Source organism: Papio anubis, chromosome 2, assembly GCF_008728515.1.
Source record: "Papio anubis isolate 15944 chromosome 2, Panubis1.0, whole genome shotgun sequence".
NCBI lineage: Eukaryota > Metazoa > Chordata > Mammalia > Primates > Cercopithecidae > Papio > Papio anubis.
In genome coordinates, this window is record NC_044977.1 from 145,490,974 (window position 1) to 145,514,744 (window position 23,771).

General features: G+C 36.2%; 1 protein-coding gene across 3 annotated transcripts in view; it reads left to right on the forward strand.

Annotated features, from left to right (window-relative positions):
- Positions 1 to 23,771, forward strand: part of LOC101008578 (phospholipid scramblase 2) — a 48,566-nt gene that overhangs the window by 17,854 nt on the left and 6,941 nt on the right. For all 3 annotated transcript variants that reach the window (XM_003894985.5, XM_017955804.3, XM_021934761.2), the window contains exons 2-6: positions 6,156 to 6,391; positions 7,799 to 7,841; positions 10,783 to 11,003; positions 12,098 to 12,259; positions 16,264 to 16,425. In XM_003894985.5, the coding sequence (XP_003895034.3) occupies positions 6,156 to 6,391; positions 7,799 to 7,841; positions 10,783 to 11,003; positions 12,098 to 12,259; positions 16,264 to 16,425 (824 nt within the window). The remainder of the gene's footprint in view (positions 1 to 6,155; positions 6,392 to 7,798; positions 7,842 to 10,782; positions 11,004 to 12,097; positions 12,260 to 16,263; positions 16,426 to 23,771) is intronic.

Here is a 23,771-nt window from a genome sequence, read left to right on the forward strand (position 1 = left end):
CTGGGAAGCTAAGGCAGGCAGATAACTTGAGACCAGCCCGGACAACATGGGAAAATCCCATTTCTACTAAGAATACAAAAATTACCCAGGTGTGGGGGTATATGCCTGTAATCTCAGCTATGCCGGTGGTTGCGTCACAAGAATTGCTTGAACCTGGGAGGCAGAAGTTGCAGTGGGCCGAGATCATGCCACTGGCCTCCAGCCTAGGCAACAGAGTGAGACTCTGTCTCAATAAAACCAAAAGACAAACAAACAAAACTGTAAAAGGCTATCTTACATTGGTTCTAAGCATATGTGTTTTGTTTTCTTGAGCCTGAATGCTGAAGTGGATTTTTATGGTAAAACTCCTGGTTACGAGGTACTTTGCATTAATAACTGGCCTCAGTCACCCTACTTCAATCTCATACCTCACAGATATGGTGGGCTTTGTACTCAAAGGCTCACCGTCTTCTTGCCCCACATATTTATATAAATGCATCTGTGCTTGCTCTGCTTTACTTTGACTGAAACCACAATTCAACGGATGAAATGTTTGTCTTCTTAGATGGCAACCAAATCTTTTAAGTGCATGAAATTTACATGTCATGTAACTGAATGATGTGAAAGCTATTTAATTTGTGACTTACCTCAATAAATGTTGCCTTCTCCCTGGGCTAGTCACAGTTCCCCTCTGGCATAGCATAATGTCTCATTCTTACTTACTGGTAGGAAGTTAGGCACCTAGAATTCTTGTGATCGTTTTCAGAATGGTAGAATTTTACTAAAATCATTCAGAACCTATGTCTCTGCTTGGGGCTTGAGAAGAATGTGAACTGTTTTATATCGTGATTTTTTTTTTTTTTTTTTTTTTGAGGGTGAATGTGGCTGGAGAGAGTTGTTCTTAGGCATAACTAGATGTAGATTATTAATCTGAATTTATTTGTTAATTGTCTATGTTACAGGCATAGTAATTTTAGGATCTTCCAGAATTAAGTATGATTTCCCTGTGGGTTCCGGGTTTTACTTTAGTTATGTTTGAAAGCAGTAAGACAAAAATTTCAGACCTTAAGAAATGGGTCAAACGGCTTTAGCTGTGTCAAAAGATAAATTACAACAAATTTAAAGATGTAATTAACTTATGTTAGGAATTCGTGAATATGACAGCATCTTATCTAAAAATAGAGAGATGCTACATGGGGCATTGCAGAATAGTCAGTTTTTATAAGGTACCTTGAGCAGCAATGAAGAAATAGCATAATACAAAAAGTGGATTAGTTAACATTAAATTAGTTCAGGTTACTCTCTTTATAAGGGCTAAAGTGTGGGAACTTCTTTATTATGTAAGTTGAAACTGCCCTGTTTGGAGGCTAGACTTTCATTTCTCTCCTGATTTCTTGGAAGGTCAAATAAACAACTTAGTTTCAATTTGCTAATGCGGAACTTTAGCATTAGTTACTCCATTTTGATTTGATCTGTTGAAGCCTAGTGCAGGAGCTCAAACCAAATCGATGTCTTCCTATACAGTTGTTAATATTTAACAACTGTAATACAAATTGTGAAGTCAGAACTGGAAATCCTCTGTGCTGCTTCTCCCTCTCCCTGAATGCGGAGGTTTATAATTATCAAATAGTCCAGAGCAGACATGATTTCTGATAGAATTACTTTAAAAGAGAGGTACTAATGTGTATATAGTATGTGCTACCTCAATTTACTCCAAATTTATCACTTAATAGAGAGTTAGAAAGAAGTGTGTAGTAATCAGATTGTAACTTGAAGTTCTGTGTTTGTTTTGGAGTAACTATAATTCAAATGGTACAATATATAATATGACTTTATCACGAACATTTATTTTCTTTTAGTACAGCATAAAAATATGATTTTCTTTTACTCTGAAGTTATTTCTGAAATTTACCTTTTAGTAAAAGTGCTGGAAGCAATGATTTAATGTTATCATGTTAGATTAATTAGCTAATTTATTCAGGACACAGCCCAATCATTTCCTAAACTGAGTTATGTCATTTCTTGGAATAGACTCATCATATTAGTCAGAATTCTCTAAAGAAAGAGAACTAGGATGGAGATATATATATATATACACACACACACATATATACACACACACACATATATATATACACACACGAAGAGATGTATTATAAAAAATTGGCTCATGAAATTTTGTATGCCGAAAAGTCCCACCACATTAGAAGTCTGTAAACTGGAGACCCAGGAAAGCTACTGGTCCACCCTAGTTAGTCTACCCTAGTTACACATGTTTACTAGCTTATTGTTCACCTTATAGATTAATTGCAGAAAAATATGATTTAATATTTCTACTCTTCTGACTTGATGAGGTCCACAGCATTGATTTCTGACCAGTTAACGCAAACTGGATTCCTATTGTTCTAAGACAATCCAGGAAGTTAAATCAGTAACACAAATACATCTTTTGATTTATTTCAGGGACAAATAAACCCACTTGGAATTATTCAACCTTTGCTGAACTTCTTAGATGTAACTAAGAGGTGACTGTAATTGGAGCATTCTTAAGAGTTTCACTATATTATGAAAATGTGTGCTTAAAGTTGGTAATCATAAAAAATAATTTTGAAATGGCAAGGAAGGAGATGGTTTCTTCTTGAGAACTCTAGATTTTAGTTGAGGATGTGGTGGGATCAGTTGACTTATTTGCCACTTACGATTGCACAGTAGGAGGAGTTGGTGAAAGGGCAGCCAACACCAGAGTGGGCCTGAGAAGTGGGAGGGCAGTTTGCATTAGTGCATATGGGTCAAAGATAAAAATGTTGGGTAATGGAGATTTGCCTGATGTGTTCATTGTAATTAACAGTCATGAAAAGCACTGGGATCTACAGTAGATGGAGAAAATAGTGACTGGATAGTAGTGGGAAAGACTAGGATGGGGTCAAGGCATGAGAAGGCAGAATTACTGAGTAGAATATTTGCTGTCATTTATGTTTCTATAGAAATACCAAGTACAGGCAGGGAGCGGTGGCTCATGCCTGTAATCCCAGCACTTTAGGAGGCCGATGTAGGCAGATCACGAGGTCAGGAGATCAAGACCATCCTGGCTAGCACGGACAAAAACATTAGCCGGGCGTGGTGGCGGGTGCCTGTAGTCCCAGCTACTCCGGAGGCTGTGGCAGCTATAGCTGTGACAACTCCTGAGACTGGGTTCTCTGATTTAAAAAAAAAAAAAAAAAATACATCTCTTAATGAACAGAGTAATGTCGCAACTTCTCAAATTTGCAGGTCAGGATTGGCATGACAGGTCCACAGGACCTGAAATTTTACGAGATAATTGCAGTGGTGTGATCTGATAATTAACCTTTCTTGCTCTTTACCTGGACCATTCCTGGAGCCCAAGTCCAGAGGCTTGGAAATGAATCACACACTTCATTTAGGTTGTGCAGGCCGTGAAGACTGAAGTTTTAGCTCAATTACCCTTTGGGGTCTTAGCTCGCAGCATTTCTTCCTGATTAGACTCTCTTCCTAAAGGCTTCTAGAAAGTGTTCACCATCAGCCAAGTGCAGTGACTCACGACTATAATCCTAGCACTTTGGGAGGCCGCAGTGGGCAGATAACGAGGTCAGAAGTTCGAGACCAGCCTGGCCAACATGGTGAAACCCCGTCTCTACTAAAAAATACAAAAATTAGCTGGGTGTGGTGGCGTGTGCCTGTAATCCCAGCTACTCAGGAGGCTGAGGCACGAGAATCGCTTGAACCCAGGAGGCAGAGATTGCAGTGAGCCGAGATCATGCCAGTACACTCCAGGCTGGTGACAGAGCAAGTCTCCATCTCAAAAAGAAAAAAAAAGAAAAAAAAGAAAGAAAGCGTTCATCATCATGGGCTGACCAACAATTTCTACATTCCTACCGAGGCCACATGCAGCGGTTTATGCCTGTAATCCCAAGACTTTGGGAGGGCGAGACAGGAGGATCACTTGAGTCCAGGAGTTTGAGACCAGCCTGCGCAACATAATGAGACCCTGTCTCTATATAAAATAATAATAAATTCTACTGTGAAAACAGCAAGGGGAATGAGGTCAAGCCCAAAGGATTTAAATGGCCAGATAAGGCTCTACTCAATGAATAAAGAGGAATATCACGTGAATGTGACTGTATTGTTTTAGAATATCTTGTTCCAACAGTTATATTGGACCTACAAATGTATAGACAACATATTAATATTAGGTCTCTTTCAGAACTATTTCAATCCATGAACAATAAAAGTAAGTAAGTTACTAAGTGTTTAATTTCCTCCCTGTAATACTAAATGTGTTGTTGACTTGTTCTTTGTCATATTTTTTTTAGCTTATGAAAGGATATTATTTGTAGCTATGTTTTCCTTTGCAAATCCCAGTACTGGGCAATCCTAAAAACTTTGCAAGATATATATGAGATCATGGTTCACTCTTCTGCTTAAATTCCTCCAGTAATTACCAATGACACCTGGGATAAAATCCAAACTCCTTACTAAGGGTCTCCCTAGATGAACTTCTTCCTACTGCTTTGGTGACAGCCATGCATACTCTTCCTTTCTTATGACTCTCCTCTCTCATGAACATGCTAAATTCCTTACAAAGTCAGGGTTTTCACATTTGCTTTTCCTTCCTCCTGTAGCATTTCTCTGCAGGTCTTCACATAAAGCTTTCCCCTTCTCATCTTTTTGATTTCAACATAAATTATATCCATCTTCCTCTGCCCTTTCTCCCAGGTTTTCCCCATCATACCAATATGAAGTTTTTTAATAAAAAAATTATTTTATTTCCTCCAGAAGTTGACTGTAAGCTCATTGACAGCATATTGACTTTTTGATAGCTGTATCCCTTGATTCCGCAACACAGCCAATCACATCATGCGTCATCTATATTCATTAATTGTAAGAGGAATAAATTATAAAAGCTATAGTTACAGTGCATTAGTACTAGGCTAAATCTGTTTGCTAAGCCTTATTTTTATTAGTATATGAGCCTGTCACCAGTGTTCCACTTAAATGTATTGCCTATTCTAAGTATTATATTTTATGTGGCATTAAGTATTCATTTAAAATATTGAGGAACATAGTCCCTTGAAATTATTTTCCATTCCTATGGAATCACTACACTGTGGACTATACAAATAAGCTTATGAAGCATCATTGCAATGTACATTTGCATGTAATATAAAGATTATACTTATTACATTTTTTCCTCTATTCTGCTAAATACTTTAGAATTTTTCGTCTGTTAAATCTTTTGCTTTTCTTTCTCAAAGTCTGTTGATTTTTTTACTTTTGTTGAATTTTATCAAATTGTGTGTTCTAAAGATCTAAGAGTGACAAATTGTGAAATTTAATTTTGTAACTGCAATGTCATAATTGATATTTTAAGAAAATTATCAAGGGAAACAGGAGAGAAATACGCTGTAGATTAAAACTCCTGGTAACCCGTTGGCCCAGACAAGCATCTGAAAACTGCTAGGAGGAATGACATGATTTTACCTCTGTATTAGGGTTTCTCAGCACTGTAGTATTTTGGGATGGATAATTATTTGTTTCCACGGGGATGTTCTGGGCATTTGAGGATGTTTAGCAGCATCCCTGGCTTCCACCAACCAGATGATAATATCAGTCTCTCCTCCAGTTGCGACAACTAAAAATGGATCCAGACCTTGACAAATATCCCTTCATGGGTCAACCCCCCTCCCCATTGACTTCTATACATATAGGATGTATCATTTGTTATAATTCCACAATTATAATTTTTCACAGGGTGCTTTTGGGCTCTGGGAATGCTGAAACATAGCCATTATTTTTGGCTTTTTTTTTTTTTTTTTCAAATTTCATCTCTCTTTTCCATGAAGGCATGCCAGAATCTTCATATAGGTCACTTTAGATCGGTGGATTTACTTTCACTTTCACAGGTATAAAAGCATATTTTCTATCTGAGTTTTAAATAGTAAGGATAAAGCTCTAGGCCGACACTATTCACAGCGAACCACCCTCAAAATAGAAGTGAATGTGAAACCACAGATATTTCATTGAAACATATCTGAAAATAAAAACATACCTCAAGCTTCACAGATATAAGACTTCTGAGCTGAGAGGTCAGTTTGTAGATAATTAGGGTTATTCTAAAAAGGATTGATGACAAATTATTTTACTTGCTCCTATTTCAGGACCTCCCAGACATATTGTCTACCCTAAGCACCAGGCTGGACACATTGGGAAACAGGCTGGCCACCTGGGCTCCCAGGCCTTCTACCCAGGACGTCAGCGTAGCTACCTAGTCCCACCTGCTGGTGCAGCTGGCATTCCTGTTCAAAATCAGCCAGGTGGACCTGCAGGGGCACTATGGATGCCAGCACCACCACCACCATTAAACTGTCCACCAGGATTGGAATACTTAAGTCAGGTAATTTCAAATACATAAAATACTCAGAAAAAATAAAACTGTGCTTCTGGTTTTTGAACCATAGTAATTTTGGTTGAGTGATATTTATTTATTTACTGCTTATTAATTAATTAATGTCAGAAATGGTAAACAACACATTCTGTTAACAAGTTACTGGTTCTTTTGGGTTCGATTCATTGTTAAATCAAAATATGAATGTCACAGGTGATTGTTTTCTAAGATTTTTTATATAATGTGATAATAGTCCAAAGTCAAAATTTATTAAGCACTATTTTCTAGGTTCTGTTTTTAAGCATTATACATGTATTACCTCACTTACTGTTTCCAGAATCTCTATGATGTGTAGGCGTTGTAATCATCATCACCCTACACAAGAGGAAACTGAGGTCCAGAGCAGTTACATAACTTACCCAGGATTAAAAACCTAATGAACTGGGGGTGCCCTGTTCATCACCAATCAGGGGCTGGTACCCTGATTCTGGATTCTGTGCTTTTTAATTCCAATACTGAATAATTTTCGTGACATTTAAAAGACATCTAAAGTTTAGAGTTGAGTTTTAGTAAGTAGTACCAAAAATGATTTAATATTGTTGTGTGGGATTTGAGTCATCTTCTTCTTCCAATTAATAAAATTACATTTTTATGATGCTTTTTTTTTTTTTGAAGATCCAATTTTACAAATGTCACCAATAAGGAAAAAAAAGTCCTGGATTTTGCTGTACTACATGATAGCTTACCTCAGCAAACCGAGGTTTAATATTGGTTTTGTCTTAGAGAACGGATTGGTAAAATAGGAATATAAAGTTTTATATCTCCAATCTATAAACAAATATTTCTGTGATAGTCAATGAGTTTTCAGTAAATGAATTATCTCCCTTTTACTCTTTATAACTTAATTTCCCACAATGTACTTGCACAGTGAATATTATAAGAATGTTTAGTAGTTCATATTTCTCTAAGAAATACCCTAGTTTTTTAAATGAGAGTCTCAAAAATATATAGAAGAAATTGTCACTTACTATAAAATGATTATATGAAGTAGACATAAAATGAGTAACTGAGACTTACAATAAAAACTTATTTAAATCGATAAAAAAGTCTTCATATTTTAAATCCTCATTTAGGAAGAACATTGTTTTCTAACTTTTATAGGGATTCCACTATATTAGTTTATTTTACCTAAGTTTACAGTATTAGTAGTGAATGCTTTCAATAAACATACAGCATTTTTAATTAAGAATGTGTTAACTTTAGTTTTACAATAAAAGGTAACAAACTTATTAAGAGTTGATAATGATAAATGTCAATAACTGATTATATGCAGTATTAAACAATAAAAACATGAATAGTAATTGGTTCGCTATAAAATATTTAACATACAACTTAATTTTCTTTTTACTATAATAGATAGATATGATACTAATTCATCAGCAAATTGAACTTCTGGAAGGTATGTATTAGTTGTATTGCTTATATATCTAAAAAGAGAAGTTTATGCAAATAAAGATACATCAAAAACTATAAATATAGCATTCCGAGGGATGTGGGATGGTAAACCTGATTATTTACAAATATCTGTCTTAACAATAATGAAATCAGTAGTCTATTTCTGAACATTAGAAGTGAAATGCTAAAATACAGTTGGCCCTTCCTATCCGTGGGTTCCACCTGTGTGAATTCAATCAACCATGGATCAAAACTATATTTTTAGAAATTGTATCTGTACTGAGCATATGCAGACTTCTTTTTCCTTGTCACTATTTCCTAAGCAGTACAATATAACAACTCTTTACATAGCGTTTACCTTGTATTTGCGTATTATAAGTAATCTAGAGATGATTTAAATAATACAGGAGGAGGTTCGTAAGTTATACAGAAACACCACGCCATTTTATATCAGGGACTTGAGCAGCCTAGGATTTTATTATTCACAGGAGGTCCTGGAACCAATCTCCCACGGATACTGTGGGATGACTGCACTATTACGATAAGCATCTGTCCTAATGTTATAAACTCTAATGTAGAAGGAATACAGCCAAGACTTACTTTTGCTCTCTTGTCTCTCTCCAAATAACTTTAAGGGATTCAATCACTTTACCTGACTTCTACCACTTCAGCTCTTTTCTCTCCAATTTGTGATCACCTTGAGAATGGCACAGAGCCACATCCAATATTTTAGTTACCTTAGTACATTTCCAAGTGAGTAAACTTTTTGAATTTGGATGGGAGTGTTTTGGAAAATTGTTGTTCCTGCCCACAGTTTCTCTTGGGAGTTCAGATGAATCCAGTAGAATCTTTGTTCCATGCACTGTAGATTACTAGCCAGGGTGCAGGGGCACTGCAGTGTTGGAGGATGCTGACCAGCAGGCCTCCAGCTTGTCTTCTTAGAAGAGCACTCCTGCTCCTGCTGAATATTCCTGATGCCACCAGATATTTTCTTAGGTCCAGTGCTTCCTAGGTGCAAGAATAAATTCAGTAAGCCTCTACATGCTTCAGAGCGGCCGCTAGGGGAATGAGAGCCTAGGTAGAGTTATGAACCACAGTGTCTTCCCTCTGATATAATAAAGTTACTTCTTCTATGTATTATAAAAACTGCTGGTTTTTAGAAAATATCTGTTAAATAAATTCATTTTTGCATAGCTGCAGTTTCTTTAACTGGTTGAAATTATAACTTGAATTGTACAAGCAGAGTAATGAATTTCATTAACATATACAATTGTTACCTATTACATTTAAACTGCTTTTAAAGTACGTGATTAGATATTTATAATGTTCTTGGTTTTTTGTAGTTTTGCTAAATTAAGTTTGCTCTGGAAAGGAGCGCTATGTTCTGTAATAGTTTGTATTCTGAATTATTTAAAATGTTTTATTTTATGGAATATATAATAGAGATTATAAAATCCAAAAGGCCAGACAGTATACATTATACATTATGTTTACAATTTTTAGATTTATAAGCTTTATATATATTTGCACAATATATGTGCTTCATTGAAAAATACAAAGTTCCACATTTACTAGTTTTTAATTTTTTAAAAATACATTTTTAATTTTCTTTTTTCTCAAATTGAAAGTCTATATTGTTTGCTAACATCAAGGCATATAAAAAGATGATTACTCAGTTTATTTTTAGCACCTGAGACTATGACAAATACTTATACCTTACCATGACTGAAAAGTTAATAGATTCTAAAAATATAATTGCTGCAGTCTTTTGTTTTGTCTCCATTTTTCAAGTAACTTGAAGGAAACTTCAAGATTGTGTAACCCCATTGATCTCATTTTATAGATAAACGAGCTTAAGATTTTTGCAAGTAAGTTACGTAATTAAATGATTAGTTGGATAACAGATGCTCACACAGGAATTTTTTTTTTTAATTCGATTTTAAATTTTTTCACAAACTTTTGTCTATGGCAGATGTTGAGGTCAAGTGCAGTTCCTATATAGGCACAGTCCAGGACCTGTTTGAGTCCCACCATAGATTCTTAAGGAAGTTTATGGTAATAGGACTTGTGAGGAACAATTCTGTGTGATGTCCTTCTGTGGATAGTGGGACAATTCATTGCTCCTTCATGGCTTTAAACAAGGAGAGGTTTCCAATGTGTGGTTCAATATGGAAGTCCTTGGTAAGATACCATGTGAGCGTCAGCATTTTGCGTTCCTCTGTTTCCCCAAGAGGTTAGCCTATCTAAGGTACAGAGTTCACTTAGGATGCTCATGGTCTAGATATTCTGAGTTGAAGCCCTGATTGCCAAGCACCTTCCCCATTTGTTTAATATTCATCTCTTACTTTCAAATTACTGCAGAGCTAAATAAGGGTACCCTGAGCCCCATGTGATGTTCTAATTTGCCTTCCATTTTTGCCTCTCACTTTTTATGCATGTGCCTTGAGAATTAACCCTCTTATTGCCTTTCATCAAACAGTGCAAACAAACAAGACATAAGTGTGGCTTATAAAACGAAATCTTAAACCAATTGATTTAATATATTTTTTGCAATCATTCTATATTCCTCTCCATAATATATGATAACTATACCGAATAAATGGACGTTTTATCCATACACCTAGCACCACTGTGCTTACCTGCAGCATTGCCCCAACCCTCAGCAGTGAAGTGTCTCTTCTCACAGGAGTCTATGGGATTAGAAAAATATGACTTGCTTTCTTTTCCATGTCTCACAGAAGGACTCAATTTCTCCATGCATTAATAGCCTAGCTTCCTCCTTTCCCTTTGCCTTTTTCCTCTGCCTGATCAACTCTAAATACCATTCCTTTTTATTCTTTCTATGATACTTGCAGCATCATCTAAAACTAGCTAGATATTATAATGTCTTAAGATAGGTTCAATAATTTTAACATAAAGGCAACTGATTTTATTTTCATTTTTAGTCCTATTCAGTTTTGAAAGTAGTAACGTGTATGAAATCAAGAACAGCTTTGGGCAGAGGATTTATTTTGCAGCGGAAGATACTAATTTCTGCACCCGAAATTGCTGTGGGCGGTCTAGACCTTTTACCTTGAGGATTACTGATAATGTGGGTCAAGAAGTCATAACTCTGGAAAGACCACTAAGATGTAACTGTTGTTGTTGTCCCTGCTGTCTTCAGGAGGTATGTGAGCAATTACTAGAGCTTTTCATAAAGTAGTTCAGCAAGGATTTCCACCCTTTCATTGAATCTGTGTAATCAAATGAGATTTAAAGGAATATGGCTCCATGAGCTATATGTTTGGGCTTCTGAATCAATTGTATAAGAAGGGAAGGAAGGCAAGTAAACAACAGGGAATAGTTAGCCTCGTGTCCTGCAGCAGTCTGCCTCATGGGGTTGAGCAACTGCTCAGATATGAGAGTTCTTGATATTCAAGGGAAGGTCAGATAGGGCACCTTTTTCAAATCATTTTTTAGAGATGACTACAAGAGGCATGGTCGAAACCAGCAGAGTTGCACCATTGAAAATATCCTAAAATAGCATTCTAGGATCATGGGGACAAAAGAATGAAGGAAAGAACAGATGTGTTCATTTCATGATTTTGGCCAACCTACTAAGGGACAAACCTAGGACAAAGTCTTATCTCCTATGTTTTTCATTTCTCCTTTTCAAAATAAAAACCTATATATCTGTGTCATCTGCAAAAGGGATATCCTAAATGGGAGTATCTTCAGCTCTGTAAAGACCAGATACCTCTGTTTCATATTGCATGGCAGCCTACTCCTAGAGAATACGATTTCAGGGAAGACACTGGGGTTCAGAGATGTTTTAGGAAAGTTGGCCTTTTCCAGGATCCCACTGGCCCAACACCATATCTGCCTGGGTAACTTAGTCTTGCATACAGATTGCTGTGAGAACATCACACAGATAGAGATACAGGCATAGACTTATCTAAAGTCTAATACTGTACTTATTTTGAGAGGATAATTGAAGTTATTTGTAATGAATTGCTCTGTTTTCCATGCCATTTAGGTTAGGTATAATTATATATTTGTAAGAATATCTATCTGAGGAAAAACTGAGAATTTGATGGGAAATGCTCTATAATTTGAATAGCACATTAAAATATGTTACATTGTTTGATCTTTTTAAAAAAAGTCCTAGGAAGTCCTCACTTACAATGTCTGGCACTTAGGAAATGCTCAGTAAATTAGAGCTATTATTAGATATTTTTATTATGATGATTTATTACATTCACACATATTTTACTTTTGTAGATAGAAATCCAAGCTCCTCCTGGTGTACCAGTAGGTTATGTTACTCAGACCTGGCACCCATTTCTAACAAAGTTTACAATTAAAAATCAGAAAGGAGAGGATGTACTAAAAATTAGTGGTCCATGTATTGTGTGCAGCTGTTTTGCAGGTGTTGATTTTGAGGTAAGAGATGTCATAATGTTTATAGAATTTGCTTGTTTAATATAAGAAGAATATAATTTTGCAGAATGTTATGAATGCCTTAAATTAGTATTGTGTACTGATGTCTCAATAGCAAGATAATATTCCCATATATTTAACTGTGATCAGAGTGGAGGTTATTACTGACTAAAGGTCAGTATTGATAATGATAAATGGATGAAAAAAGAAGCAGAGCTCTGTAGTCAAATAAAAATAAGCAAATCATCTAACACTTAAACATGTTGGTTTCTGTGTGGTGACACTATATATTATCCATTATAAATAAAACTTTAACCTTGTCATCTAATTCTGATTGCCAAAGCATATGGATCCTTCCTTAATCTGAAATGTAGGCTGCCAGTGCTCCAGGCCTTGTCCAGAAGTTCTGACATCTTTGAGTTCCTACAGAAAGCCCAATCATGCAAAGATAGTTTTGAGAAAGTCAGTGTAATATGTATTACCCAATTATACTTCTCTGTGGTCTCTTCTCTAACCCTGTATTAAATTAGGTCATTGGAAACCACAATATGTCTCTATATTAAATTCCTGCAGAAATTTCATTACAGCAGTTCTCCAACAGACAGCCTAGCCTTATAATCAAATCATTTAGCTGCAAATATTTAACCATCAGAAGATTTTATAACTTAATCTTGATTTCCTGATTCTCTTGGAAAATCAGAAAATTTGGTCAACTAGGCCCACAATTCCACAGAATGAGGAATAAAAATCCTAAAGTTGAGTAGGGCTACCTCACTTATGATAAAATGTGGGAACTCTGACAGTGTCCCCACATCTTTCTAAGATTTTGCACTTTCCAGTTTCATTCTGTTGCATCCTTTCTTCTCTAATAATATGATTTTTAATTTCTCTATTAGAATTTAGTTATATAAAAATGAATGCTTCCCCTTTTTCAACTTCATAATCTGATGACAGAGATGGGAAATTCTAAGAAAACACATGTGTTGTAGAGACTTAAAATGCTCTTATAAAGGGATACATATATATGTATATAAAATGTATGATAATATGTGTATATAAAATGTATGATAATATGCATTGGATATATGCATATGTGTGTGGGTGTATATGGGTGTGTGGGTATGTGAGTGTGTAATATGTATGTACAGGAAACTTATGTAGGGATATGTATAATAATAGTTCTCTTTTCATGCCCATAAAAATCCAGACAAGTGAAAGATTATTTCTCCTTCTAGGAATGATATTAATAAAAGTCTAATAGGAATATAATTTATTCCTAAGAAATGAGTAAATCACTAACAAATTGTGAAACATTCTTAATACTAAAAATTTAGATTTCATTCAGTAGCTCTTCAATTCTCTATGTCTGCAGACACCAGATTCTAAGAGTAACTAAAAGTCATATGATTTGAGAATGCAGGAAAATAATGCATATAGTAAATTTTATAGCAATTTTGAGCTTGTAATTTGAAAATACCTTTTCAATAATCTTTCATAAATTATATGTTTTGAATTATATAGCTCCTCTAGTATTTTACACATTATTTTAATATATTATTTTGGTGTTTACCTAGGTTCTATGTGCTAGTGGCCTATTTGTAATTTTTGCATTTATAATTTACATTGCAAATAAATATTTAGTTTTTTTAGACTATCTTTACCAATTATTAGTATTAAATTTACAGATTTATAAATTTCATGCTAATATAATACACTACAATTCTTTTTTTTACTCATACTTCTGATACCAAATGTGTGGATATTTTTTCCCCATGTCAACCAATTCTCTTTCTCTACAGATATCTACTGGGTTCCCTACAACTCAGGTCAATTCTGACACTCACTCACCTGGAGTTAATGCAGACACCACAGGTTAAGGTCTCAGTCCCACAAAACTGTTCCGTATTTCAAACTCCAACCACAAATGCAAGATCTCCTGTACATCTAACCAACTGGCTATAAATCAGGGTTCTCACAACCTCCTCCATGGGTTTGACAATTTGTTAAAATTATATACAAAATGTAGGAACACATTTTATTTATGTTTGCTGATTTATTATAAAGGATACAGATGGATAGCCAGATGAAGAGGTTAATAGAATGAGTTCTGGAAGAGTCCTGAGCAAAGGGGGATCTGTCCCTGTGGAACTGGGGTAAGCCACTTTCATGGCACGTGAGTTCATCAATCCAGAAAGCCTCTGAACCTGTTGTTTAGAGTTCTTAGGAAGTTGCATTATGTAGGCATGACTGATTTAAACCATTGACTGTTGGTAAATAACGAACTCCAGCCTTACTCTTATCTCTGGATGTTGGGGACAGGACTGAATGGTTCAATCCTCTAAGCATTGCTTGGTTTTTCTGGTGTCCAGCCTAATACTGAAGCTGTCAGGAACCCCAACCAAAAACCACTAGTCATCTTAGTATACAAAAGACTTATTGTTTAGAAGATTCTAAGGATTTTGAAGCTGTGTGCCAGCAATTTGGGACAAAGACCAAATATTAAAGCAAGACTCTCCTATTACCCCTAGTAACTTAGAAAGTTAAGAGAGTTTTAGAAATTCTGTGTCAGGAAGCAGGGATAAAAACTCAATGTAGGCCAGGTGTGGTGGCTTATGTAATCCCAGCACTTTGGGAGACCGAGGCGGGCGGATCACCTGAAGTCAGGAGTTCGAGACCAGCCTGGCCAATATGGTGAAACCCTGTCTCTACTAAAAATACAAAAATTAGCCGGGCATGGTGGCAGGCACCTGTAATCCCAACTACTTGGGAGGCTGAAGGCAAGAGAATCGCTTAAACCTGGGAGGCGGAGGGTGCAGTGAGTGTAGATAGTGCCATTGCACTCCAGCCTGGGGGACAAGAGCGAGACTTTGTCTAAAAAAATAAATTAAATAAAAACCAAAAATTAAAAAAAAAAAACACAAAAACAAAACCAAAGAAGAAAAAATTAATGTATAGTTCTTATGATATTATAAATACCAATGTATTATTTCCAGAGGTTGAAGTAATTTTACCTTATTTTCTGTTTTGTTTTTAAAATGTTATACAGAATTTAGCTAAAATTATCTAGACTTTATAACTTTTTTTCATAAAAATTATCTAGACTTTATAATGATCTGCATATGTAGGTCATTATTTATATTTCTGATCCTGTGTTCAAATTTGCAAATGACATTCCTGACTTGGGTTGACATAACTCTTACATGTAGTTTGGTGAATGTTAGCTATATTCAGCCACTACCTGCCCATCTGGTGAGGTGTTTTTGTCTGAGCACACTCTTTTCAACTCTAATGATGACCCCCAGGTTTCCTCAGCAGAATTTTTACAAACTTTATTTTTTTTTCACAAAAATAGAAAAGTTTTACTTTGGAGATCTTTTCTACCTATTTTTTTTTTTTTTTTTTTTGGTCTTCACACCCCACTAGTTATCTGGTCTTGCCCACACCCTTGACTTGAGGCATCCCATCAAGTTACTTATTGGTTGCTTCTTCACTCAAACTGTCATTCTTCTTTTCTAGGCTCTTAGCATTTTATGTTTTCCTACTGACAGTGGGTGGTAGTGAGGCCTCTCTTCATATTTAAACGTTCAGCTGTGTAAACGCTCTGTGCATCTCTAAAAAGCAGAAGTCTAATAGGAGTTTCATTTATTTCCTTCCTGATGGCTTCTAGAAATTATATCAAAGAAATACTTCAAATTTATATCCTTTTCTGCTTAAATTTTGTTTGGGGTCAATTCAAATAAATAAAACATATGTTAATGTCTATCTTAATATAAAATAGAAAATGTTAAAAATTTCAGTAAAACTACTTTTATGTAAGTTTTCTATAAAATAGAACAGTTTTTTTATGTATCTATAAATATACAGGAGTCTATATGCATCTAATGTAACATATTAACTGTATGCTCATAATTATACATGCTTCCTGTTACTCCAACTTTAAAAGTACTTTTGCTATAAGTTTTCTATAAATTTTTAAGATTTTTTGTTTGTTTGTTTTTACAATTTAGATTACATCTCTTGATGAACAAATAGTGGTTGGCAGGATTTCTAAGCACTGGTCTGGGCTTTTAAGAGAGGCATTTACAGATGCTGACAACTTTGGAATCCAATTCCCTAGAGACCTTGATGTTAAAATGAAAGCCGTGATGATTGGTGCCTGTTTCCTCATTGTAAGTCTATTCCTGCTAATCTTGGTTACAGATGTCTTCTCTAGAATCATTCTGAAATAATTTAATAAATTATACATTTTAAGATAACCATTTAGAGTATAAAGTTTTTATAAAATGTTCTCATTTAATCCCAGCACTGAAATTCTATTTGATTCTGATTCTCCGGACTTATAGGCAGTTAGTTTATGTCTGAAGAGTCTACACACTTTCAAATGGCAAGAGAATAACTTTATATGCTAAGAAGAAGCTCTGGTTTGGGGGAGGGTATTAAAAAATCAAATATATTATTAGGAGAAAAATCTGAAGCTAGTCTTACGTGGAATAAAACTCAGTGAAACACAGAAATTTCATCCTGACTCATTAAATTAAAACATCTAACATGGGATTATAAAGTGCAATAAGAGTATACATTCAATCAAGCCTCTAAACCTAACTACCAGTTTATAGGAAATACATAGGGTAAAGCAGTGATTCTGAATGTATATTTATATTAGAATTATCTAGACACTTTTTGAAAGCCCTCACGTACCAGGCCATCCCCCACTTCAACTAAACAAGAAGCTCAGAGTCAGAAGTTTGTGTAGTGCCCCAGATGATACGAACATGCAGCCAAAGTTGAGGTTTATGGAAACAGAGCAAAGGTCCTCAACTTTAGCTGCACAGTAGAAACACCTGGGTAACTTTCAAACTCCTCATGTCCATCCAAATTTACTAAACTAAAATCTCTGGAGTTAGGATGAAGACTTCAAGCTGTTTAAAGCTCCCAGGTGATTCCAATATTCAATCAAGGTTTGAAACGCCAGATAGATATCTTAAACATTAATTTCGTGATATAATCAGAAAACCTTAACAGAGAACATACAGCAAAAAGGACCCAGCTCCTTCAACAAGTAAATGGCAATGAAAATAATGGGATAAAGTTAAACAGGGGAAGCTGATGAAGATGGCTGAATAGAAGGCTCTGAGAATTATCCCCATTGCAGGAACTCCAAATTGAACAACTGTCCACACAACCGAAAGCAATTTCATAAGAACTAAAAATCAGTCATTTGACTGATCATTGTACCTGGTTTAAAGATCACATTTAAAAAAGGCACTGAGGAGGGTAGGAAAGAGAGTCTTGAATTGCCTAAACCACTCCTCCCACATACCTGGCAGTGGCTATCTGGTGGAGAGACAGAATCCCTGTGTTTGGGGGAGGGAGAACACAGTGATTGTGGGACTTTGCATTGGAACTCTGTGCTTCCCTGTCATAGCAGAAAGTAACATGTGGCATAGCACTCACGGAGACAGCATATAAACCAGCCTTAGCCAGAGGGGCATTGCTCATCCCACCATTCAGAACCTGAGTTCTGACAAACCTTGCTACCATGAGCTAAAGTGCTCTGGGCTTCTAAATAAACTTGAAAGACACTCTAAGCCACAAGGACCACAATACCAGGGCAAGTCCCGGTGCTGTGCTGTGCTGTGCTGGGCATGGAGCCACTGGACTTACGGTGCCTATAACCTAGTGAGACACCAGCCAGGGCAGCACAAGGAGTGCTTGTATCACCCCTTCCCCAATTCCAGGCAGCACAGCTTGCAGTTCCAGTAGAGACTCCTTCCCTCTTCATGAGGAGAGAGGAGGAGAGAATAAAGAGGTCTGTTTCTTGCAACTTGGATACCACCCCTAGCACCCAGATAATGTTTCTAAACACACTGCAGGCCAGAAGAGAACCCACTGCCTTGAAGGGAAGGACCCAGTCCTGCTAGGATTTATTGCCTGCTGACTAAAGAGCCCTTGGGTCCTAATGTCTGTTCTGTTGGTAGCCAGGCAGTACTTGCTGTGGGCATTAGGGGAGACTCTAAGACATGCTTACTTCAGGTGTGGCCCAGCACATTCCCAGCTGTGGCAGATATGGGGAGATATGGGAAAGTACATATGGCTGCAGTAACCGAAAACAGATCAAAACACCCAAGTTCTTTTGACTACCTGGAAAGCCTTCCCAAGGACAGGTACAACCAAGCCCAGACTGCAAACACTGCAATAAACACCTAACTCTTCAATGCCCGAACCCTCCTACCTGAGGAAAGAAGAAGAAAGAGGACAGAAGATTTTGTCTTGCAGCTTGTATACCAGCTTGGCCACGGTGGGAGAGAACACCAAGTGGGCTCTAGTGTCCATGATTCCAGGCCGTGGCTCCTGGATGGCATTTATGGACTTGTGCTGGGCCAGAGGGGAGCCTGCTGCCATGAAGGGAGATATTCAGGACTGGCATAATTCACCACAAGGTGACTGAAGAGCCCTTGGGCCTTGAGTGAACATCAGTGGTAGCTAGGTAATACTTAACATCAATGGCAGCTAAACAGTATATATTATGGGCCTGGGGTGGTGGTGGCCAAGGGGAAAGACACTTTTTCTTAAGGAAATGGAAGAAAAGCATGTGAAGATTTTTTTCCCTGCAACTTGGGTTGTAGCTCAGCCACCGAATATAGCACCAAGTAGATTCCTAAGGTTCCTGACTCCAGACTCAGGCTCCTGTATAGTATCTCTGGACCTACAGAGATCAGGAGGGAACCTGATGCCCTGAAAGAAAGGATACAAGCCTGACTGGATTTGACACTTGCCAATAGTAGAGCTCTTGGGACTTGAGTGAACATAGGTGGTAGCCAGGTAGCGGTCATTGCAGGACTTAGGCAAGACCCGGTGCTGTGCTGGCTTTGAGTTTGACCCAGTGCAGTTCCAGTGGTGGTGGTCACAGGGGTTTTTGTGTTACCCTTCCCTCAGATCTAGGCAGCTCAGCACAGAGATGCTCCTTGTTGGGGGAAAGTCAGAGAAGAGAACAAGAGTCTGCTGGTGTCGCAGGGAGTGTTTCTGGATTTTACCCAAGACTGCCAAGGGATTACCTCTATGAGTCTCCAAGAGCCACAGCATTACTAGGTTTGGGGTATCCACAAAAGTACATATGGCTGCAGTAACCAAAACTTAGATCAAAACACCCAAGTTCTTTTGAATACCTGGAAAGCCTTCCCAAGAAGGACAGGTACAAACAAGCCCAGACTGCAAACACTGCAGTAAACACCTAACTCTTCAATGCCCAAACATGAATTAACATCCACAAACATCAAGACCATCTGGGAAAACATGGCCTTACCAAATGAACTAAATAAGGCACCAGGGACCAATCATGGAGAGACAGAGATATATGAACTTATGGACAGAGAATTCAAAATAGTTGTTTTGAGAACACTCAACAAAATATAAGTTAACACAGAGGAGGAATTCAGAATCCTATCAGATAACTTTAACAAATAGATTGAAATAGCTAAAAAGAAACAAGCAGAAATTCTGGAGTTGAATAATGCAATTGATGTATTGAAGAATGCACCAGAGTCTCCAAACAGTAGAGCTGACGGAGCAGAATAAAGAATGAGTGGGCTCAAAGACAGGATATTTGAAAATACGTAGTCAGAGGAGACAAAAATTAAAAATAAAAGAACAATGAAGTTTGCCTGCAAGATCCAGAAAATAGTCTCAAAAGGGCAAATCTAAGAGTTATTTGTCGTAAAGAGAAGGTAGAGAAAGAGACAAGAGTAGAAGGTGTATTCAAGGGGATAACAGAGAACTTTTCAAACCTAGAGAAAGATATAAATATTCAAATACAAGAAGGTTATAGAACTCCAAGCATGTTTAACCCAAAGAAAACTACCTCAAGGCATTTTATATTCAAACTCCCAAATGTTAATGATAAAGAAAGGATCCTAAAAGCAGCAAGAGAAAAAAAATAAATAAATAACATAAAAGCAAGATCCGATACATGTGGCAGCAGACTTCTCAGGTCAGAAGAGAGTGGCTTGGCATATTTAAAGTGCTGAAGGAAAGAAATGTTTATCATAGAATAGTATATCCAACAAAATTGTCTTTCAAACATGAAGGAGAAATACAGACTTTTCCAGGTAAACAAAAGCTGAGTAATTTCATTAACACCAGACCTGTCCTACAATAAATGCTAAAAGGAGTTCTTCAATCTGAAAGCAGATGTTAACGAGTAACAAGAAATCATCTGAAGGTACAAAACTCACTGGTAATAAATAGTAAGTACACAGATAAACACAGAATATTATAACACTGTGATTGTAGTGTGCAAACTACTCATATGGTAAGTAGAAAGACTAGAATATAAACCTATTAAAAATAAAAATTGCAACAACTCTTTAAGACATAGACAGTATAATAACATATGAATAGAAACAACAACAAATTTAAAAATGGGACGATGAAATTAAAGTGTAGATTTTTTTATTACTTTTCTCTTTGTTTGTTCATGCAATCAGTGTTAAGTTTCCATGAGTTTATAATAATGGGTTGTAAGATATTATCTGCCAGCCTCAGAGTAATCTTAAATCAAAAACATAGAAAAGATACATACAGAATCAAAAGCAAGAAATTAAAACAGGCCACCAGAGAAAATCCCTTTCTCTAAAAGGATGACAAGAAGGAAGGAAAGAAGGAAGAGAATATCACAAAAATAACCAGAAAACAAAATAACAAAATGACAGGAATAAGTCCTTACTTATCAATAATGGCATTGAATATAAATGGACTAAACTCTCCAATCAAAAGACATGGAATGATTGAATGGGGGAAAAAAAAAAAAAAAACAAGACCCAACCACTTGTTGCCCTCAAGAAACACACTTCACCTCTAAAGGCACACATAGACTGAAAATTAAAAAGATGGAAAAAAATTCCATGAAAATGAAGAGCAGGACTAGTTATACTTAGACAATATAGATTTCAAGAGAAAAACTGTAAAAAGAGGCAACAAAGGCATTATGTAATGATACAGGGGTCAATTTTGCAAGAAGATGTAACAATTGTAAATATATATGCACCCAATACTGGAGCACTCAGATGTAGAAAGCAAATATTATTAGAGGTAAAGGGAGAAATAGACCCCAATACAATAATAGCTGGAGACTTCAACACCCTACTTTCGGCACTGGACAGATCTTCCAGACAGAGAATCAACAAAAAAAACATCAAATCGAATCTGCACTATAAACCAAATGGACCCAAAAGGTATTTTCAGAACAGTTAATACAATGCCTATAGAATACACATTTGTCTCCTTAGCATATGGCTCATTCTTGAGGATAAACTATATGTTAGGCCACAAAAAAAGTCTTAAAGATTCTTTAAAAAATGAAATTAAATTAAATATCTCCTCTGACCACAATGGAATAAAACTAGAAATCAATAACAAGACGAACTTGTGGAAATTAATTTGTGGAAATTAAACAACAACAAAAAACATATGGAAATTAAACAATATGCTCCTAAATTACCAGTGGGTAAATGAAGAAACCAAGAAGAAAATTAACAAGTTAATTGAAACAAATGATAATGGAAACAGAACATACCAAACGCTGTGGGATACAGCAAAAGCAGTACCAAGAAGAATGTTTATAGCAATAAGCTCCCATATCAAAAAAGTAGAAAAAAGTTCAAATAAATAACCTAACAATGAATCTTAAAGGGTTAGAAAAGCAAGAGCAAATCAAACTCAAAATTAGTTGAAGAAAATAAATAATAAAGTTCAGAGCAAAAATAAATAAATAAAATTGAAATTTAAAAAAATACAAAAAGATCAACAAAGTAAAAATTGTTTTTTTGGAAAGATAAATAAAATCAACAAAGCTTTAGCCTGAGGAACTAAGAAATCAGAGAGAAGACCCAAATAAATAACATCAGAGATGAAAAGGGAGACACTTTAATTGATACTGCAGAAATGCAAAGAATCATTAAAGACTACTATCAACAACTGTATGCCAATAAGTTGGAAAATCTAAAAGAAATGGATAAATTTCTAGACATATATTATCTACCAAGATTGAACCATGAAAAAATGTAAAACCTGAACAGACAGTAAGTAATAAGATCAAAGCCATAATAAGAAGTCTCCCAGCAAAGAAAAACCCAAGACCCAATGGCTTCGGTGCTGAATTTTACCAAACATTTAAAGAATGAATACCAATCCTACTCAAGCTACTGAGAAATAGAGGGGGAAGGAATACATGCAAACTTATTCTATGAGGCCAGTATTATGCTGATACCAAAACCAAAGACATATTTAAAAAAGAAAACTACAGGTTAATATCCCTGATGAACATTGATCCAAAAATCCTTAACAACATACTAGCAAGTCAAAATCAACAATACATCAAAAAGATAATTTGCCATGATTGAGTGGGATTTATCCCAGATAAGCAAAAATGGTTCAACATACGTTTTGGATATAGCCACTTATCAGATATATGGTTTGCATATATTTTCCCCCAATCCATTGGCTGTCTCCTTCCTATGTTTATTGCTTCCTTTGCTGCACAGAAGCTTGTTAATTTGAGGAAATTCCCTTTGTCTCTTTTTGTTTTTGCTGTCTGTGCTTTTTGGGTCATATCCAGGAAATCATTTCTCAAACCAATTTCATGGAGATTTCCACCTATATTTTCTTCTAGTTGTTTTACAGTACAGGTTTTACATTTAAGTTTTTAATTCATTTTAATTTTACTTTCGTGTATGGTGTGAAATAAGGGTCGAAATCCATTCTTCTGTATGTATATTTAGTCTTCAAAACACCATTATTTAAGGGTACTGTCCTTTCCTCATTGTGTCATTGTGTGGTGGTGGTACCTTTGTCAAAAATCAGTTGATTATAAATGTTTGGGTTTATTTCTGTGCTTCCTTTCCTGTTTCATTGGTCAGTGTGTCTGTTTCTATGCCAATATCAAGCTGTTTTGATAACTATATCTTTGTAATGTATTTTGAAACCAGGTAGTGTGATGCCTCCAGTTTTGTTTCTCTTGCTAAAGACTGCTTGGCTATTTGGGGTCTTTTGTGATTCCATACAAATTTTATGATTTTTTTTTCTACATCTGTGAAAAATTCATTGGTATTTTGAGACAGATGACATTGAATCTGTAGTTCCCTTTCAGTAGTATGGACATCTTGGCAATATTAATTATTCCAATCCAGAAACACAGAATATCTTTCTATTTATTTGTGCCTTCTTCAGATTGTCTTATAGTTTTTCAGTATATAAAATGTTTGCCTTTTTGGTTAAATGTATTCCTTAGTATTTACCGGCCGGGCGCGGTGCCTCAAGCCTGTAATCCCAGCACTTTGGGAGGCCGAGATGGGCGGATCACGAGGTCAGGAGATCGAGACCATCCTGGCTAACACAGTGAAACCCCGTCTCTACTAAGAAATACAAAAAATAGCCGGGCGAGGTGGTGGGTGCCTGTAGTCCCAGCTACTCGGGAGGCTGAGGCCGGAGAATGGCGTGAACCCGGGAGGCGGAGCTTGTA